At 34.0% G+C, this 15,073-nt stretch overlaps 1 protein-coding gene across 2 annotated transcripts; it reads left to right on the top strand.

Moving 5' to 3' along the window:
- Window positions 1–2,342: 2,342 nt before the first annotated feature.
- On the top strand, window positions 2,343–5,451 carry run (segmentation protein runt). Of its 2 annotated transcripts, none has more exons than XM_073973435.1 (2): window positions 2,343–3,384; window positions 3,573–5,451. In XM_073973435.1, the coding sequence occupies exons 1-2, from the start codon at window positions 2,820–2,822 to the stop codon at window positions 4,520–4,522; spliced, it is 1,515 nt and encodes a 504-aa protein (XP_073829536.1). In that variant the 5' UTR covers window positions 2,343–2,819; the 3' UTR covers window positions 4,523–5,451. The 2 variants fall into 2 exon arrangements, with proteins under 2 accessions (XP_073829536.1, XP_073829537.1); XM_073973436.1 differs by having other exon boundaries at window positions 2,380–3,375.
- Window positions 5,452–15,073: the final 9,622 nt, after the last annotated feature.

Below are 15,073 nucleotides of genomic sequence, written 5' to 3'. Positions count from 1 at the left end.
TTTCATCACCATAGAAATCTTCCGGGGTACATTCTTGGATTAGACTAATGGATATAATCTACTAATCTTCTATCATTTTACCTTTTGTCAAGAGCCTATAGGCCTTAGAAAATTCGAAAAAATATATACGTCACACTTTCCGGTAGACTTACCTCAGCAAGTTATACAGGAATGGCTTTCCTTGTGACACTATTGTGGATGCAAGCGTTACGCTGATTTGCTACCTAGAACCGAGCCTGGTCTAAATTCCGATAACCGAATATCTCGATAATAGTATTTGGCGAATTTCATACCAACAGTTATAGCCATCATCTCTTCCTTATAACCGATAGTTAAAAAAAATGGAGACGGTATTCGAACTAAAAATTTCTCACTACCGTCCTCATATCGATTACAATATATTGATTTTTTTCATTTTCAATTTAATGTTTCCTTATTTTCATATCATACTAATAACATCATTTTAATTTAAATATTTTAAGCTAAAACTTCTTAGTATAAAACATCGTGCAATAAAGTTGTGTATTATGTCTTTTTCTCCCATGTTACACAGTAAATATTGTTCTTCATCTGCATTTCTATGTTTATTAGCATTTAACCACAGTAAATCACCTCTTTCTTTCTTTATAAGGGATATTTGTTCTTGACTTAAAAGCATCCTGGCAATGAGAAGGTACAAATTTACAGTTTAGATATTTATAAAATGTATAAGGTATTATCTTTGATCCATCTATTATTTTTTAGTTATCATTTTTATAATCATCTGGTTCGAACTTGAACTCCTTAACCATAGTATACAATTTTTGTTTAAAAGTTTCAATCTGACTACAAACTATATTCCTTTTGATATTTTACTATTTGCTGTTCTATCGGTTCCCGATAATATTTTTGAAAGAATAGTTTCTGAGCAAACAACGACATGTCTAAATTGAAGGAAAATCAATTGCTTTTGACAATTACTTTGGTTTTAGAATGGTCTGAGGTTTTATAATTTTGAATATATGTATGTATGTACATACATATGTGTTTGAAATGAACTGATTAGAGGTGCCATAGGATTGCTGGAGTAGTTTTTAAACTTATTTAACGGGTTTGATCTCGAAGATCATAGGATATTTATAAAACGAAGGCTCTTAATGCGGGATGTATCCCCACAAAACTCTAATATTTTCCTTCAGCAATTCCCAACATTGCTCTTTTCAGAGGATCTTTCCCATTAACTTGAATAACTTCCGTTCCGTAATATTATTTCTCGAAAAATATTGTTGCAAAGTGTTAACAAATCAAACTTAACATTTCCCACCACCATTTAATATTTTCACGGGTCAAAACCAAAGCAGCTACCACAGCTGACCAAAGAATTTACATTGGGAAATTTATGCCTTGAAAAAAAAAAAACACAGAATCTCATACAAAGTTATGTTTTATGCTCGCAAAGAGCGAAAGAGGAGAGCATAAGAGAAATGTGTTGTAAGCTTTTTTTAAATTATTCATAAAAAACGACGACAACAACAACACACCCACATATGCGAGCAGAAAACCATAAAAATGTTCAGTTTTTTAACGGATGACCTGGGCTTTGGCTATGTGTTATGGTGATGGAACGGAAACAAGCAACCTCCCCAACCCAATTGAAATTGATGAGTGAAGCGAGTAAAAAAACACATAGCAAAACAATTTTGCTCATTTGTAGTGGATTTCTACTCCGCCGCCAGGAGCGAGAAATAAAAAACAAATGGTGGAGAATTGGAGTAGCGCGGAAAAACACGAGGAATTTTTCCAGGCTCCAAGTGTTGTTTTGCTTTTTTTCCTTTGGCTGAGTTTTCTTCTACTTTGCCGTTGTTTTTTCAACTTTGTGTGAAGTTCTCAAAAGAGGAGTTTTTTGGCTTGCTGTTGAGGTTTTTTGTTTGAGTTGTTGTTGTTGCTGTTGCTTCCACTTTTGTGGCTCTTGTTGTGTGTACGAAAAAAATGCTATTTTCCCTTCGTTGCCTTGTTAATGTTACGGTGTTGTTGTTGCTGTTATTGTTTTATTGCCATTGTTGTTGTTATATTTGTTGGTGTCGTATATATACCACAATGGAAAAATGGGAAATTTCGATTTTTTTTTCTCTCGTACTACTACTGCTGCTGCTGTTGTTGTGTGGTTGTTGTTGTGGCAATGGTGGTTGCTTGATACCTGCTTTTGGTTATACGGCCGCCTTCCCATGACTGTGTGTGTGTGTTTGCCTGTGCACCCTTAATGGCCTGTGTGTGTGAACCCCTGTATGGCACAAGGGGTCGTTCGCTAACCAACCAACAAGGGTATGCAAGAACAAATGCCTGTCGCTGTGTTGGTGCCTGACGACCCATAAAGCGATTCACAATTTTACTTCAAATACTGCTGATGATCGTAGCAGAGAGTCAGTTCACTCAGCGACTTCAACGTGCTAACAACACACACTCAAAACCGAAAAAAGAAAAACCATTTCGATTTTCCTTTTTGAAAATAATAACAAAAACAACCGCACACACACTCACCCATACAAACGAAACGACTTACGAGAAAATAAATTTAAACGGAATAACAGCATTTTCCTTACAAAACGAACACGCACAATTTAAAGAACAAAAAATAGAAAAGAAGAAGAGAAAGAAAAATCTCATAAAAGTGAATCTGTGTAACAGTGTAAGAAAATTTGAAAACAGTCTTGAAACGATAGTCGAAGTGTAAAGATCTAAACGCGCGCCTTACTTGGATTACCGCTCGCTCGCAACACCACAAACACTTGGATTACTTATTATTTTTTCGAACGTACATTTTTAACAACAACTACAACAAAATGCATTTGCCTGCTGGTCCCACCATGGTTGCTGCCCCCGCCCAGGCTTTGCCCTCAAACAACAACTCCAATAACAACCGCGCCAATTCGGCCAGTTCCACTGGTTCTTCAACACCCGATAACACCTCTAATGCCGCCAAAATGCCCAGCTCAATGACCGACATGTTTGCCAGTCTCCACGAAATGTTGCAAGAATACCACGGTGAATTGGCCCAAACTGGTTCACCATCCATTCTCTGCAGTGCTTTGCCCAACCACTGGCGTTCCAACAAATCATTGCCTGGTGCCTTTAAGGTTATTGCCTTGGATGATGTTCCAGATGGTACCTTGGTCACCATCAAGTGCGGTAATGATGAAAACTACTGCGGTGAATTGAGAAATGCCACAGCCATCATGAAGAACCAAGTTGCCAAATTCAATGACTTGAGATTTGTTGGCCGTTCTGGACGTGGTAAATCATTCAGCCTTACCATCACCATTGCCACCTATCCCGTGCAGATTGCCTCATACACCAAAGCCATTAAGGTTACCGTTGATGGACCCCGGGAGCCAAGAAGTAAGCAAAGTAAGTTTTTAGTTTTTTATCTTTTTTGTTTTTTATGAAAAAAAATAATGCCGCAAGAAGTGTTCTGTCGAAGTTCTTCTACATTTGGCGGCTTTTTAAGTTCCATTCATTTATCACTTTTTTGTTTCTTATTATTATTTCCTTGACCAACTTATACTTATGATTTGTTTTTCTTCTTTTCTTTTTAGGCTATGGATATCCTCATCCTGGCGCTTTCAATCCATTCATGTTGAACCCAGCATGGTTGGATGCCGCCTATATGACCTACGGCTATGCTGATTACTTCCGCCATCAAGCAGCCGCCGCTGCTGTCCATCACCCTGCCTTGGCCAAGACTTCACCCTCTTTGCCCAATGGCCAAACTGTGGTGCCACCACCTCAAGCCGCCGCCGGATCACCAACTGAATACCGCTTGCCCAGCCAAATTACACCACCACCATCCGGTGTCAATGCCATCCCAGCCACCAGCATGATTCCATCGCCACCTGGATCCACCTATAGTATGCCTCAATTCCCTTTCAATCCTGTGGCAGCTGCTGCCGCCGCCGCTGCTGCTGGTCATCCAGATTTGTTGCATGCCCACCAAAAACCCGCTCATGCCCATGCCTTCCATCCCTATAACTTGGCCGCTCTACGTGGTGGTCGTCCATCCCACATGCACAACACTTCTTTGGGATCCCACTCTTCCACCGAACACATTAGCCCAGCTCACATTAGCCCTGCTTCCTCAAGGCCCTCATCATCATCACCAACCCACCAAGCCTTGCACAACAAATTGAATACCTCCGTGGAAAGCAACTCCTTGCATGAACAATCTGGTTCCGATGCCGATTCGGATGATGAACAAATTGATGTTGTCAAATCTGCCTTTGTACCCATCTTGCGTCCCCAAGTACCCAGCCTTAATGGTTCCACTGAAGATTTGGATAAATCCGTTGACTCAGCCCGTTCTTCGCCCGTACAACCCCTCAATCGCCAACGTTGTGACTTGAAAGCTCCCTCCGCCATGAAGCCCTACTATCACGAATCATCCTCCCAACACTCTCGCCAATCCACCTCACCCGAAACCACTTTGCCTGCTGCCACCAAGCTAAAGAATGCCTCCAGCCAACAAAAAACTGTCTGGCGCCCTTACTGAGAAGTTACGATGGCGAAAGAACTCGTCATTGCACTTCACGTACTACGTCTTGCCAAGGAATTGGCATGGAAGCGTATTCTAATGGCCAGTGAAAGCGGCGGCATTTGAGATGTCTGTCTGCCAGTAGCATAGCAGGGAAGAATTGTCCCCCTGACTTCCTCTAAGCAGCAGAACCAAGCGTTCACGTTAAACCAACAAACAGTGATTGGAATTTGTGAAAGCAACTGGGAAAACCGAAAAGCCGACGGCAAAACACTGAAATAGTGTTTGGACGCAACAACCAGGCGCACACACAAAAACACATCACCACCACCAAAGGGTTTGCTTGTTTGGTACTCAAAGGCAAAAACAAAATCATGTGATAAAAAAAGGAGCTTGGACTTCTTCACTAAAACCCCCTATTACTCCTCCTTCATCATCATCAATGCTTGTGATATAGTTATAAGTTCTCCACCAAAGGCATCTGGGATTATTGCAGCGGTCTACTTCATCACCTCTACACATCTTTACTACGAAAATTCTCCTCTTCCTTCTACTATGGATTCCGGCGAATTTTTATGCTCGACTCATAAAATCGTACGTTGAGTTCGTTCATTCGTTCTATCGTCGATGCAATAGTCCTAATTTCGTCATTAGTTAATTATTATTTTTCAATTTTTTTTCTCAACGAATTTGCAAAGAACAATTTTTCTCTAAAGAAAATTGTTTAAAAATTGTATTTGCTCAAAACAAGGGAAGTGTTAGATTTTTTCTTTCTTATTTCTCCTTCTAATGTTAATTTGTTTTGTAAATACAACTTTTATTTTTTTCTTAGATTTTAAGTAAAATTTTAAATTGTATTATAGGGTTAAGTTTAATTGAAAAAAAAACATAGTTGACAATTAGAAAAAAATACAAACGAAATATAACAAAATATTTTTCCAAAAAAATCTTTTATGGTGTTCTTAATGGGAAATGGGAAAATAAAAATGGAAAAGAAAAAATGGCTTATTATACAAAATAAATATGTGGAAAATGGAAATTAAAATAATGGAGACCAGTTTTTAACAATAAAACAACAAGGTACACATTTTTCTATATTAAATAAGATAAAAATGTTGGAAAAGTGATACATTATAAATGACATTCAAGGTGAAATGGAAGTGAACTTTCAATATCTTGAGTTATAAAAAGTGTGCAACACAATTATGTATACCGCTCACAAATAAAATTTACGTATAACTACGATTTAACTTACAGTGAACTATCAAACAAATGAAATACAAATATTTTGTAGAATGAAGTGTAATCAACTTTCCAGTGATTGAGAAAAATGTCCATAGTGCAAATTTATTTAACTTTCATATATAAATATAACATACATATATAGAAAAGTGTTAATAAAACTATTTTATATAAAACACAGCTGCTATCAACATCGCGTGTCCAAGTTTAAATACATATCTTTTTGAAATGTGTGAATCTATCTGACAGAATTTGGGAATAATTGCGTCTATGGGAAATGTGCATTTTGAAGAGATATACAAATTTTTGCTAAATTTTGTTATGAAATATATTGGTCTGTTCCAGAACATGCCAGAATCTACTATCTTTTCTGACAAATTAAAAAAAAAAAAAAAAATTGGTTGTGTAACAGACACCATATCGACACCTCCAAATAATAGTATGCTAAGTCTAAAAAGTGAGTTTTGGAGGAGAAGCTCTCAAATTTGGAAATTTTTTTGAACTTCAGTACTATGCTAAGTCAATATTTGTTTATAACTTCTATACGGATTGACCGATCATTACCAAAATTAGACAGAATTTAAGTTCAAGGACGTTCGACACCCCCAAATAATAGTTTGCTAATTCTGAAAAGCGAGTTTTGCAGGACATGCTCTAAAAGTTTGAAAATTTCTTTGACCTTCAGTACTATGCTAAGGAAATATTTGTTTATAACTTCTGTTCGGATCGTCCGATCATTACCAAAATTTGACAGAATTTAAATTAAAGGACGTTAAATATAAAAATGTAAAGAACTTGAAAACATGCTAAGTCGACTTAGCATACTATTGTTTGGAGGCGTCGATATGAGCCTAACCCCATTTTCAAAAAAATCAAACTATGCTGATCTAACTGGAGCATTTTGCAATAAATACTAAACAACTTCCTATTGCATTGTATAAGCTTAGGTTATACTACATGCTGAAAAATGTTTTCCTTCTATGGAAAGTTAAAAAATGACCTAAGCCGCTTATGCCTAATCAACTGTAGAATATACAAAATATGTGTAGGGTAGGCCAAAAACGAATATTAAATTTAAGTCAAGAGTATGTTTGAAAAAATGTTTGAACTTTCCTGAAACGATAGAACTGGAATGCGTGCGTGATCAATTGGAGCAGATGGACCACACATTTTTGGTATACGGCCACTCATTATTACCATGCAATCAAGGTTTTGTTCTTAATGAAAAGGAGAAAAAATATTATATGGCAATTTTTACGCCTGATGATTTGGATCGTATAATCATAGCGGCAAAAAGGGAACCATTCCACTTGGTAAGGATTACGGTAGATGATACTAAAAATATATCTTCAATCGAGAAACTAGTGACAAACAGAAAAATCTCCACAGGCAACTCTTCAAAAGTTTAATTGCTCACGATTCAGTGGTTTCGAATCCAAAATGTGAAGCCATTTATAATTCGATACAAATTATTATTTGAAATAACACAGATGTTTTATTTCAATAAGTTGATATTTTAAAGAGGACCCCAGCAAATTTGACTTGCTAACCGCTTTATCCTGAAGGAAGATTTTCTGAAGCTGCAATGTTTAAGGATTTACAGCAACTCAAAATTCATACCACCTATAAAGCGTGAATTGTATAATAACACTGTGCTACAGTGAAAATTTACAGGGGTTCTGACGCATAAATTCGGTATTGTGGAAGTCCATGGAAGACGAAAATACTTTTGGTTTCTTTGGGTCGCTTCGTTTTTGATTTTATAACAATAAATGTAGTGAAAAGCGGGGTTTCTTGGATTTTCAATTAAAAACGGACATAAATTCTTTTCTCCACAACGGACTTTTACAGCTTATTTAAAAGGTGAAAATTATGTCTTTCGAACAAGCCATAATTTTTAAAAATCGGGAAACAAATGGCTGAGTGATAGTGATTTAAGTGTGCAAAAATGCATTAAAAAAACAGGAAAATGTTTTCCCCGTGCTCTAGGCTGCGTAGAAGACACCTAACTGGATAATTACTTACTTTTATGAAGAAGGAAATTTAGTTAGCTTTACAAAATGGGGAAAAACAATGAAATCGGTTAAAAAATGCGTGAGTTATGCCAACAAATTATAGCTTGTTCGAAAGACATGATTTTCACCTTTTAAATAAAAAATAAGCTGTAAAAGTCCGTTGTTTAAAAAAGAAGTTATGTACGTTTTAATTTGAAAATCCAAGAAACCCCATTTTTCACTATATTTACCGTTATAAAATCAAAAAACGAAGTGACCCAAAGTAACCAAAGGTATTTTCGTCTTCCATGGACTCCCACAAAACTGAATATATGTATGCATCAGAACCTCTGCAGAAAAAATTTTGTCAACTTCTGTAGCACAGTGTAAATTAAAAAGAAATTGGAGAGCCGAAGAAGAAGATATTCTGGAAAAAGTTGAATAATAATTAGTAATTACTTATAAATTAAAACGCTTAAAATTATATTACTTATCAGAAGAAATTTTGTATGTTTCGAAATATGGAGCAAAATTGGACTAAACCTTAGTTCCTATCAATATAGTTTTTTTGAAATGGATTGCAAAATGGTTTAAGCCACTTTAATTTGTGCATTAACTGTTTAAAACAGTCCTAATCTAAGTTAATTAAGATTTTATGATTAACCTAAAACAATTAATACAACAAATATTTATTTACGATTTATAAAAAAACAACTAAAAAAGTATCAGAGATATACCCTCAGCCTATGAGAATTGAAACTTTCATTTACGGACAGATCGAATGTATTTAGTGTCTTTTCAGAAAATGTGGATTAGGATTAAAGTTCAAGATTTGTGGGGAGGTGGTATATAAACGAATTGACCGGCATAGTCCATTATGGAAGTGGATCTTATTTTGAGAGTCATATCTTTTTTACAGATATCGCGCCCGCTAGTCATTTCAGTGGGTCATCGTATTACTTTTGGGCCAGTATGGCAGGAAGCATGGACTTGTCCACGAAAAACATAATATGTCTATAAACCATAACGAACAGCATCGGTATACTGCAGTTATACACAAATGTTGAACTTTTGTGTTAATTTGGACAATTTCGGTACCCCAAGGAGTGGATCGAAGAAAAAAAAAATTAAACAAAAAGTATTTTAGGAGTAAGCACAACAAAATGTTGGTATTTTTAGGGACAATCACGGCAATTTTCGGCGTTTGTTTGAAACTATTTTCAAGAATCATTATTGCATGGATAATTCTGTATATTTTTTCAGAAATTTGCACATATTGTTTAACTCACGACTTTGTCGATAAAAAATAATTTGGAATGATGGTGGATTTTTTTAAAATATTTTTTCATGGATTTTTACATTTTTTTTTAAGAATATTTTTCACCGACTATTCCACTGTGGCCGTATGCTCCTTATGGGAGTTTAAAGGAATAAATATATCACAAATATTGCCAATTATTTCAATTCCATTTCAAAAAAAGGTTAAATTTTTGTTCGCGCTACATCAAACATTTTTGGTACATAGATTAAGAAAAAAATCCCTAGTACGAATCTGCTGGCGAGACAATTGTTGGTTCTTGCGGACAAAAGTTTTGGCGGTTTAATGCAGGCTTTAAAGAGAAAAATATTATAAAAACTCTAGTTATTTTAATGAGCACAATTGTTAATAAAAAGTTCTCTCGAAGTGACTTCAGCGAGTAGATTGCATAATACATGTAAAATGTTACACAGAATTCGCGGAATGTACATAAAATTGATTATTTATTGAATATAAGTAAACATTTTTCAAACTAAAATCATAAAATTACATAAAAACTTGTTGTGGACAAAATTTCACTTCGAATCAAATGAGACTAAAATCATACGTATTCTAGTATTATAGTTTCGATGTTACAACAAAATATTTGGGTCAAAAAAGATATTTTTTTTTAATATTTTTCACGTTTATTATGTAGTTGAAAATATTGGAAAAATCTATAGCAATACTTCCTTCATTTTACTTAAATCTCCCAATCAAATAGACGGATTTTTAAAGCTATCCCATTGAGGAAGATGATTGGGTTGCTGAGGATATATCTCAAGGCTTCCGAAATGGAAATAGAGGTCAATTAACGCTTTTTAAAATACGTGTAAATCGAAAAATTATAAACATCATTGTGTCTGCATATGATTTTCATGCATGTACAACAAGATCATATCGGCCATTTACTAAAAGAGTGACATAACTAAAAAAATGCGTTTTCTGAGTTAGCAAGTTCTATTTTTTGTATGACTTCTACTTTATGTTGTGTCAAATTTTCATGTTGATATCTCTAAAACTCAACAATGTGATCAAACAACGAAAATATCACCATAGTCACAAATAAAACCCAAATTTTCATTTTTGCAGTTTTAATTATAATGACGAATATCACAGCTTTGGTTGGGGACCTTCCAAAAGCAAAGCCTGACTATGACAGTAGAAGATTCCATCTTTACAATGTTGCAAACTAGGTCGACGTAAGTGACCAAATAACGGCCATTTACTAAAAGAGTGACATAACTAAAAAAATGCGTTTTCTGAGTTAGCAAGTTCTATTTTTTGTATGACTTCTACTTTATGTTGTGTCAAATTTTCATGTTGATATCTCTAAAACTCAACAATGTGATCAAACAACGAAGATATCACCATAGTCACAAATAAAACCCAAATTTTCATTTTTGCAGTTTTAATTATAATGACGAATATCACAGCTTTGGTTGGGGACCTTCCAAAAGCAAAGCCTGACTATGACAGTAGAAGATTCCATCTTTACAATGTTGCAAACTAGGTCGACGTAAGTGACCAAATAACGGAGATATCGCAAGAGTCGGTAATACATCCCATTTATCATTTTTTTTTTTTTTTTTTTTTGGAAATCACGCTACAGGTCGCAATTTGGATCGGATCGTCACGAAAATTCGAGGGTTAATGGATGTCTCACAGAGGAAGAAGCCTACTGATGTTGGTGATGGTCGGATAATATTTTGGGGGCGGAATGAGCAAAACATTTATTTGGAGAAAAAGTCAACATTTTATTCCAAAGCAAATATCTCAGAGTCTATAAAAAGCATGACCTAGCATGGAAAGAAGAAAATATCAGCTTTACAACGATGTAACGTACGTTGTCTTAGGTGGTGAAACAACGAAGATATCGCAATAGTCGCTAATAAAACCCAACTTTTCATTTTTGCGATTTTAATAATAATGACGAATATCAAACCTTTGGTTGGGGACCATCTAAAAGCAAAGCCTGACTAAGAAAGTAAAAAATCCCATCTTTAAAATTATGCAAAGTAGGTTGGCGTAGGTGGTCAAATAATAGAGATATCGATCGCAATTGTCGGTAATACATCCCTTTTTTCCACTTTTTCTGCAATCATACTACAGGTCGGAATTTTAATCGGATCATCACGAAATTTTCTCACAGAGATAGAAGCATATTGATGTTGGTGATGTCGATAGTAGTGAAGTATAAAATTAAATATTAATTATTTTGGTTCAGTTCGCCGTAAGTCATTTGGTATAAAAGCCAGATAGGTGAAAACTTTCGTATCTCCCTAAAAGAAATATTTTCGAGTGAAAAGAGTATGCACAGCGGTAGTGGTGTAGGGTATCACATAGTACCGTACCGACTATAGCCTTTTCTCACTTGTTTAACATATGTATGTTTATTCACAGCTTCCACACAAATTGTCTTTTAAGGCAAATATTTTTTGCCACGTCCAAAAACATTCCATTTTATCCAAAAATATTTACTTTGTATAATATACAATCACAAGTCGCGTGTTCTAAAATGGTAAACCTTGGCTTCAGCTATGTTAATTATTCAAAAATATTGGAGATTCATATAAATATTCCACGAACTATTAGAGTTCTTTAATGTTATTTAATGGATTGTTTCGTGAGAATTGCGGATTTATAAGTGTTGTTTTATTTATATGTTTTAAGACCGTTCTACGAATTGCGGAATAAAAAAATGCGATTCATTTAAAACTATTGGTTTTCATTCATATTTACTACTAAGAGACGGGGATTTTTAACAATATTTTTTCTCAATGATCACAATACCATCCAATACCTTTTGGACATTATTAGAGAAAATAAATGAGTAATTAGATTTTTGAATGTTCTCTTTAGTCAATTGGCTAATTATGTCCGAAAATTACATACTAAGAACTTTTTATGCCTATGAAACACTTAACATTATTGTTTTTCACTAAATAGCAAAATTTGTCATTCTGTGACAACCAGCGCCACCTATTGTACAACCAAAGAACTACAATGCCATACTATGCTTGAATTCATTGTATTGCATTTGCATCCCTCTCAAATAATTTTCTCTTTTCAATTTCATTCATAACATTTTAATATTTTTATAATAGACCTTTAATCCTCTAAATACTAAATCTTATAATTTGGGAAAAAGGAAAAACAAATAAACTAAATATTGCCTTAAGGCAATATTTGCTATAAAATAGTTCGAAGCAAGACAGACAGAGTAACACGGCCATTGTTAATCAAAATGTAATTTTATTCAACATTTTTTTTAATATTTTGTTGTTGCTGTTGTTGTTGAACAATGTCTAAGCAAACACACATCTTCAGGGTATCAGTGGAAAACAAAAACAAACATGAGGAGTTTAGTTTTATGGGCCCTTCAAATTACAAATATTCACCCCTTAATAAACAACAAGAACAATAATAACAATAACTACAACAACAAGAACAACAACTATTATAGGATAAGATACAGTTTTAAGGGTAGTAAAACAAATGAAGTGACTTCTGATGTATATAAAAATATAAGTATGTATGAATGTATAAACATACATGATGCAGTCAAGCAAACAGACAGTTGGACAGACGACAGACAGACGGACATGTCGGTCTACTCGATATCTGCATTTGCCGCAAATGATGAACTCCATTTTTACCAAAAAATGTTTTTTTTCGCTTCGCTTCTTGTTTGTTCGGCACGTTATGTTTATGAACAAACGTTATGCAAACACACACCACATAGACGATGGATGGATGTATCCTTTCATTGCCTCTCATCTCAACAATGGACATTGTGAAAGACAAGAAGTCCTTTTTTGCCCTGCCAGCCAGCCGTGAGAACTTCATAAATTTAAGGAAATTATGGAAACACAATTTTTTGGTTGTTGCTGCTGCAAAGATAAAAAGTGGAGCATTAACTGTTAGACTGTGAGTTAGTACGTAAGCAGATATGATGGTGGTGTTTGTTGGCATTGTTGTTATGTTTGGACACTTAAGGATACTCGTTGTCGGCCACTTGATACAAACGAGTGTTGTAATAACAATTTAAAGGATTCATGTTACACTTTTTGTCATAATCATCATCATCATCAGCAACTCAGTAGCTGTTTGTTGTAAGGGGTAATGTGAGAAAATTCATCCGCCTTAAAAAATCATTTGAGACTTGTCACACATTTTCATGGGAAGTGCTGGGTTGGAAAAAACAAGGCATAATATTTGTGCACTTTCAAGTGTTAAAATAATTATTATTGGAAATCAATTTCCGTAATGGGATTTTCCAGGAAACACTACACAAAATGGGTTATCTAAAAACGAGGAAATTTGTAAAGGAATTGTAGCGCAAAGGAATATTTTTTGAAAGACCAATAGAAAAATATATGTGAATTTTTTTGAGAAACATTTTCAAGGACCCTCACACCTATAATCGTGGATTTTTAAAGAAATATTTTTCAAGGACAATCAAGCCAATAAACGTGGATTTTTAAAGAAATATTTTTCAACGACAATCAAGCCAATAAACGAGGATTTTTAAAGAAATATTTTTCAACGACAATCAAGCCAATAAACGTGGATTTTTAAAGAAATATTTTTCAACGACAATCAAGCCAATAAACGTGGATTTTTAAAGAAATATTTTTCAACGACAATCAAGCCAATAAACGTGGATTTTTAAAGAAATATTCTTCAACGACAATCAAGCCAATAAACGTGGATTTTTAAAGAAATATTTTTCAACGACAATCAAGCCAATAAATGTGGATTTTTAAAGAAATATTTTTCAACGACATTCAAGCCAATAAACGTGGATTTTTAAAGAAATATTTTTCAACGACAATCAAGCCAATAAACGTGATTTTTAAAGAAATATTTTTCAAGGACAATCAAGCCAATAAACGTGGATTTTTAAAGAAATATTTTTCAACGACAATCAAGCCAATAAACGTGGATTTTTAAAGAAATATTTTTCAACGACAATCAAGCCAATAAACGTGGATTTTTAAAGAAATATTTTTCAACGACAATCAAGCCAATAAACGTGGATTTTTAAAGAAATATTTTTCAACGACAATCAAGCCAATAAACGTGGATTTTTAAAGAAATATTTTTCAACGACAATCAAGCCAATAAACGTGGATTTTTAAAGAAATATTTTTCAACGACAATCAAGCCAATAAACGTGGATTTTTAAAGAAATATTCTTCAACGACAATCAAGCCAATAAACGTCGATTTTTAAAGAAATATTTTTCAACGACAATCAAGCCAATAAATGTGGATTTTTAAAGAAATATTTTTCAACGACATTCAAGCCAATAAACGTGGATTTTTAAAGAAATATTTTTCAACGACAATCAAGCCAATAAATGTGGATTTTTAAAGAAATATTTTTCAACGACAATCAAGCCAATAAACGTGGATTTTTAAAGAAATATTTTTCAAGGACCATCAAGCCAAGAAACGTGGATTTTTAAAGAAATATTTTTCAAGGACAATCAAGCCAATAAACGTGGATTTTTAAAGAAATATTTTTCAAGGACAATCAAGCCAATAAACGTGGATTTTTAAAGAAATATTTTTCAAGGACAATCAAGCCAATAAACGTGGATTTTTAAAGAAATATTTTTCAACGACAATCAAGCCAATAAACGTGGATTTTTAAAGAAATATTTTTCAACGACAATCAAGCCAATAAATGTGGATTTTTAAAGAAATATTTTTCAACGACATTCAAGCCAATAAACGTGGATTTTTAAAGAAATATTTTTCAACGACAATCAAGCCAATAAACGTGGATTTTTAAAGAAATATTTTTCAACGACAATCAAGCCAATAAACGTGGATTTTTAAAGAAATATTTTTCAACGACAATCAAGCCAATAAACGTGGATTTTTAAAGAAATATTTTTCAACGACAATCAAGCCAATAAACGTGGATTTTTAAAGAAATATTTTTCAAGGACAATCAAGCCAATAAACGTGGATTTTTAAAGAAATATTTTTCAACGACAATCAAGCCAATAAACGTGGATTTTTA

Source organism: Musca autumnalis, unplaced genomic scaffold, assembly GCF_047663935.1.
Source record: "Musca autumnalis isolate F117 unplaced genomic scaffold, ASM4766393v1 scaffold_3, whole genome shotgun sequence".
NCBI lineage: Eukaryota > Metazoa > Arthropoda > Insecta > Diptera > Muscidae > Musca > Musca autumnalis.
This window is presented reverse-complemented; position numbering and strand designations above follow the sequence as displayed.

Coding starts and splice junctions, on each gene's coding strand:
- run (XM_073973435.1), top strand. CDS start 2,820: ATGCATTTGCCTGCTGGTCCCACCATGGTTGCTGCCCCCGCCCAGGCT. Junction 3,385..3,572: donor GGAGCCAAGAAGTAAGCAAA/GTAAGTTTTTAG, acceptor TTTTCTTTTTAG/GCTATGGATATCCTCATCCT.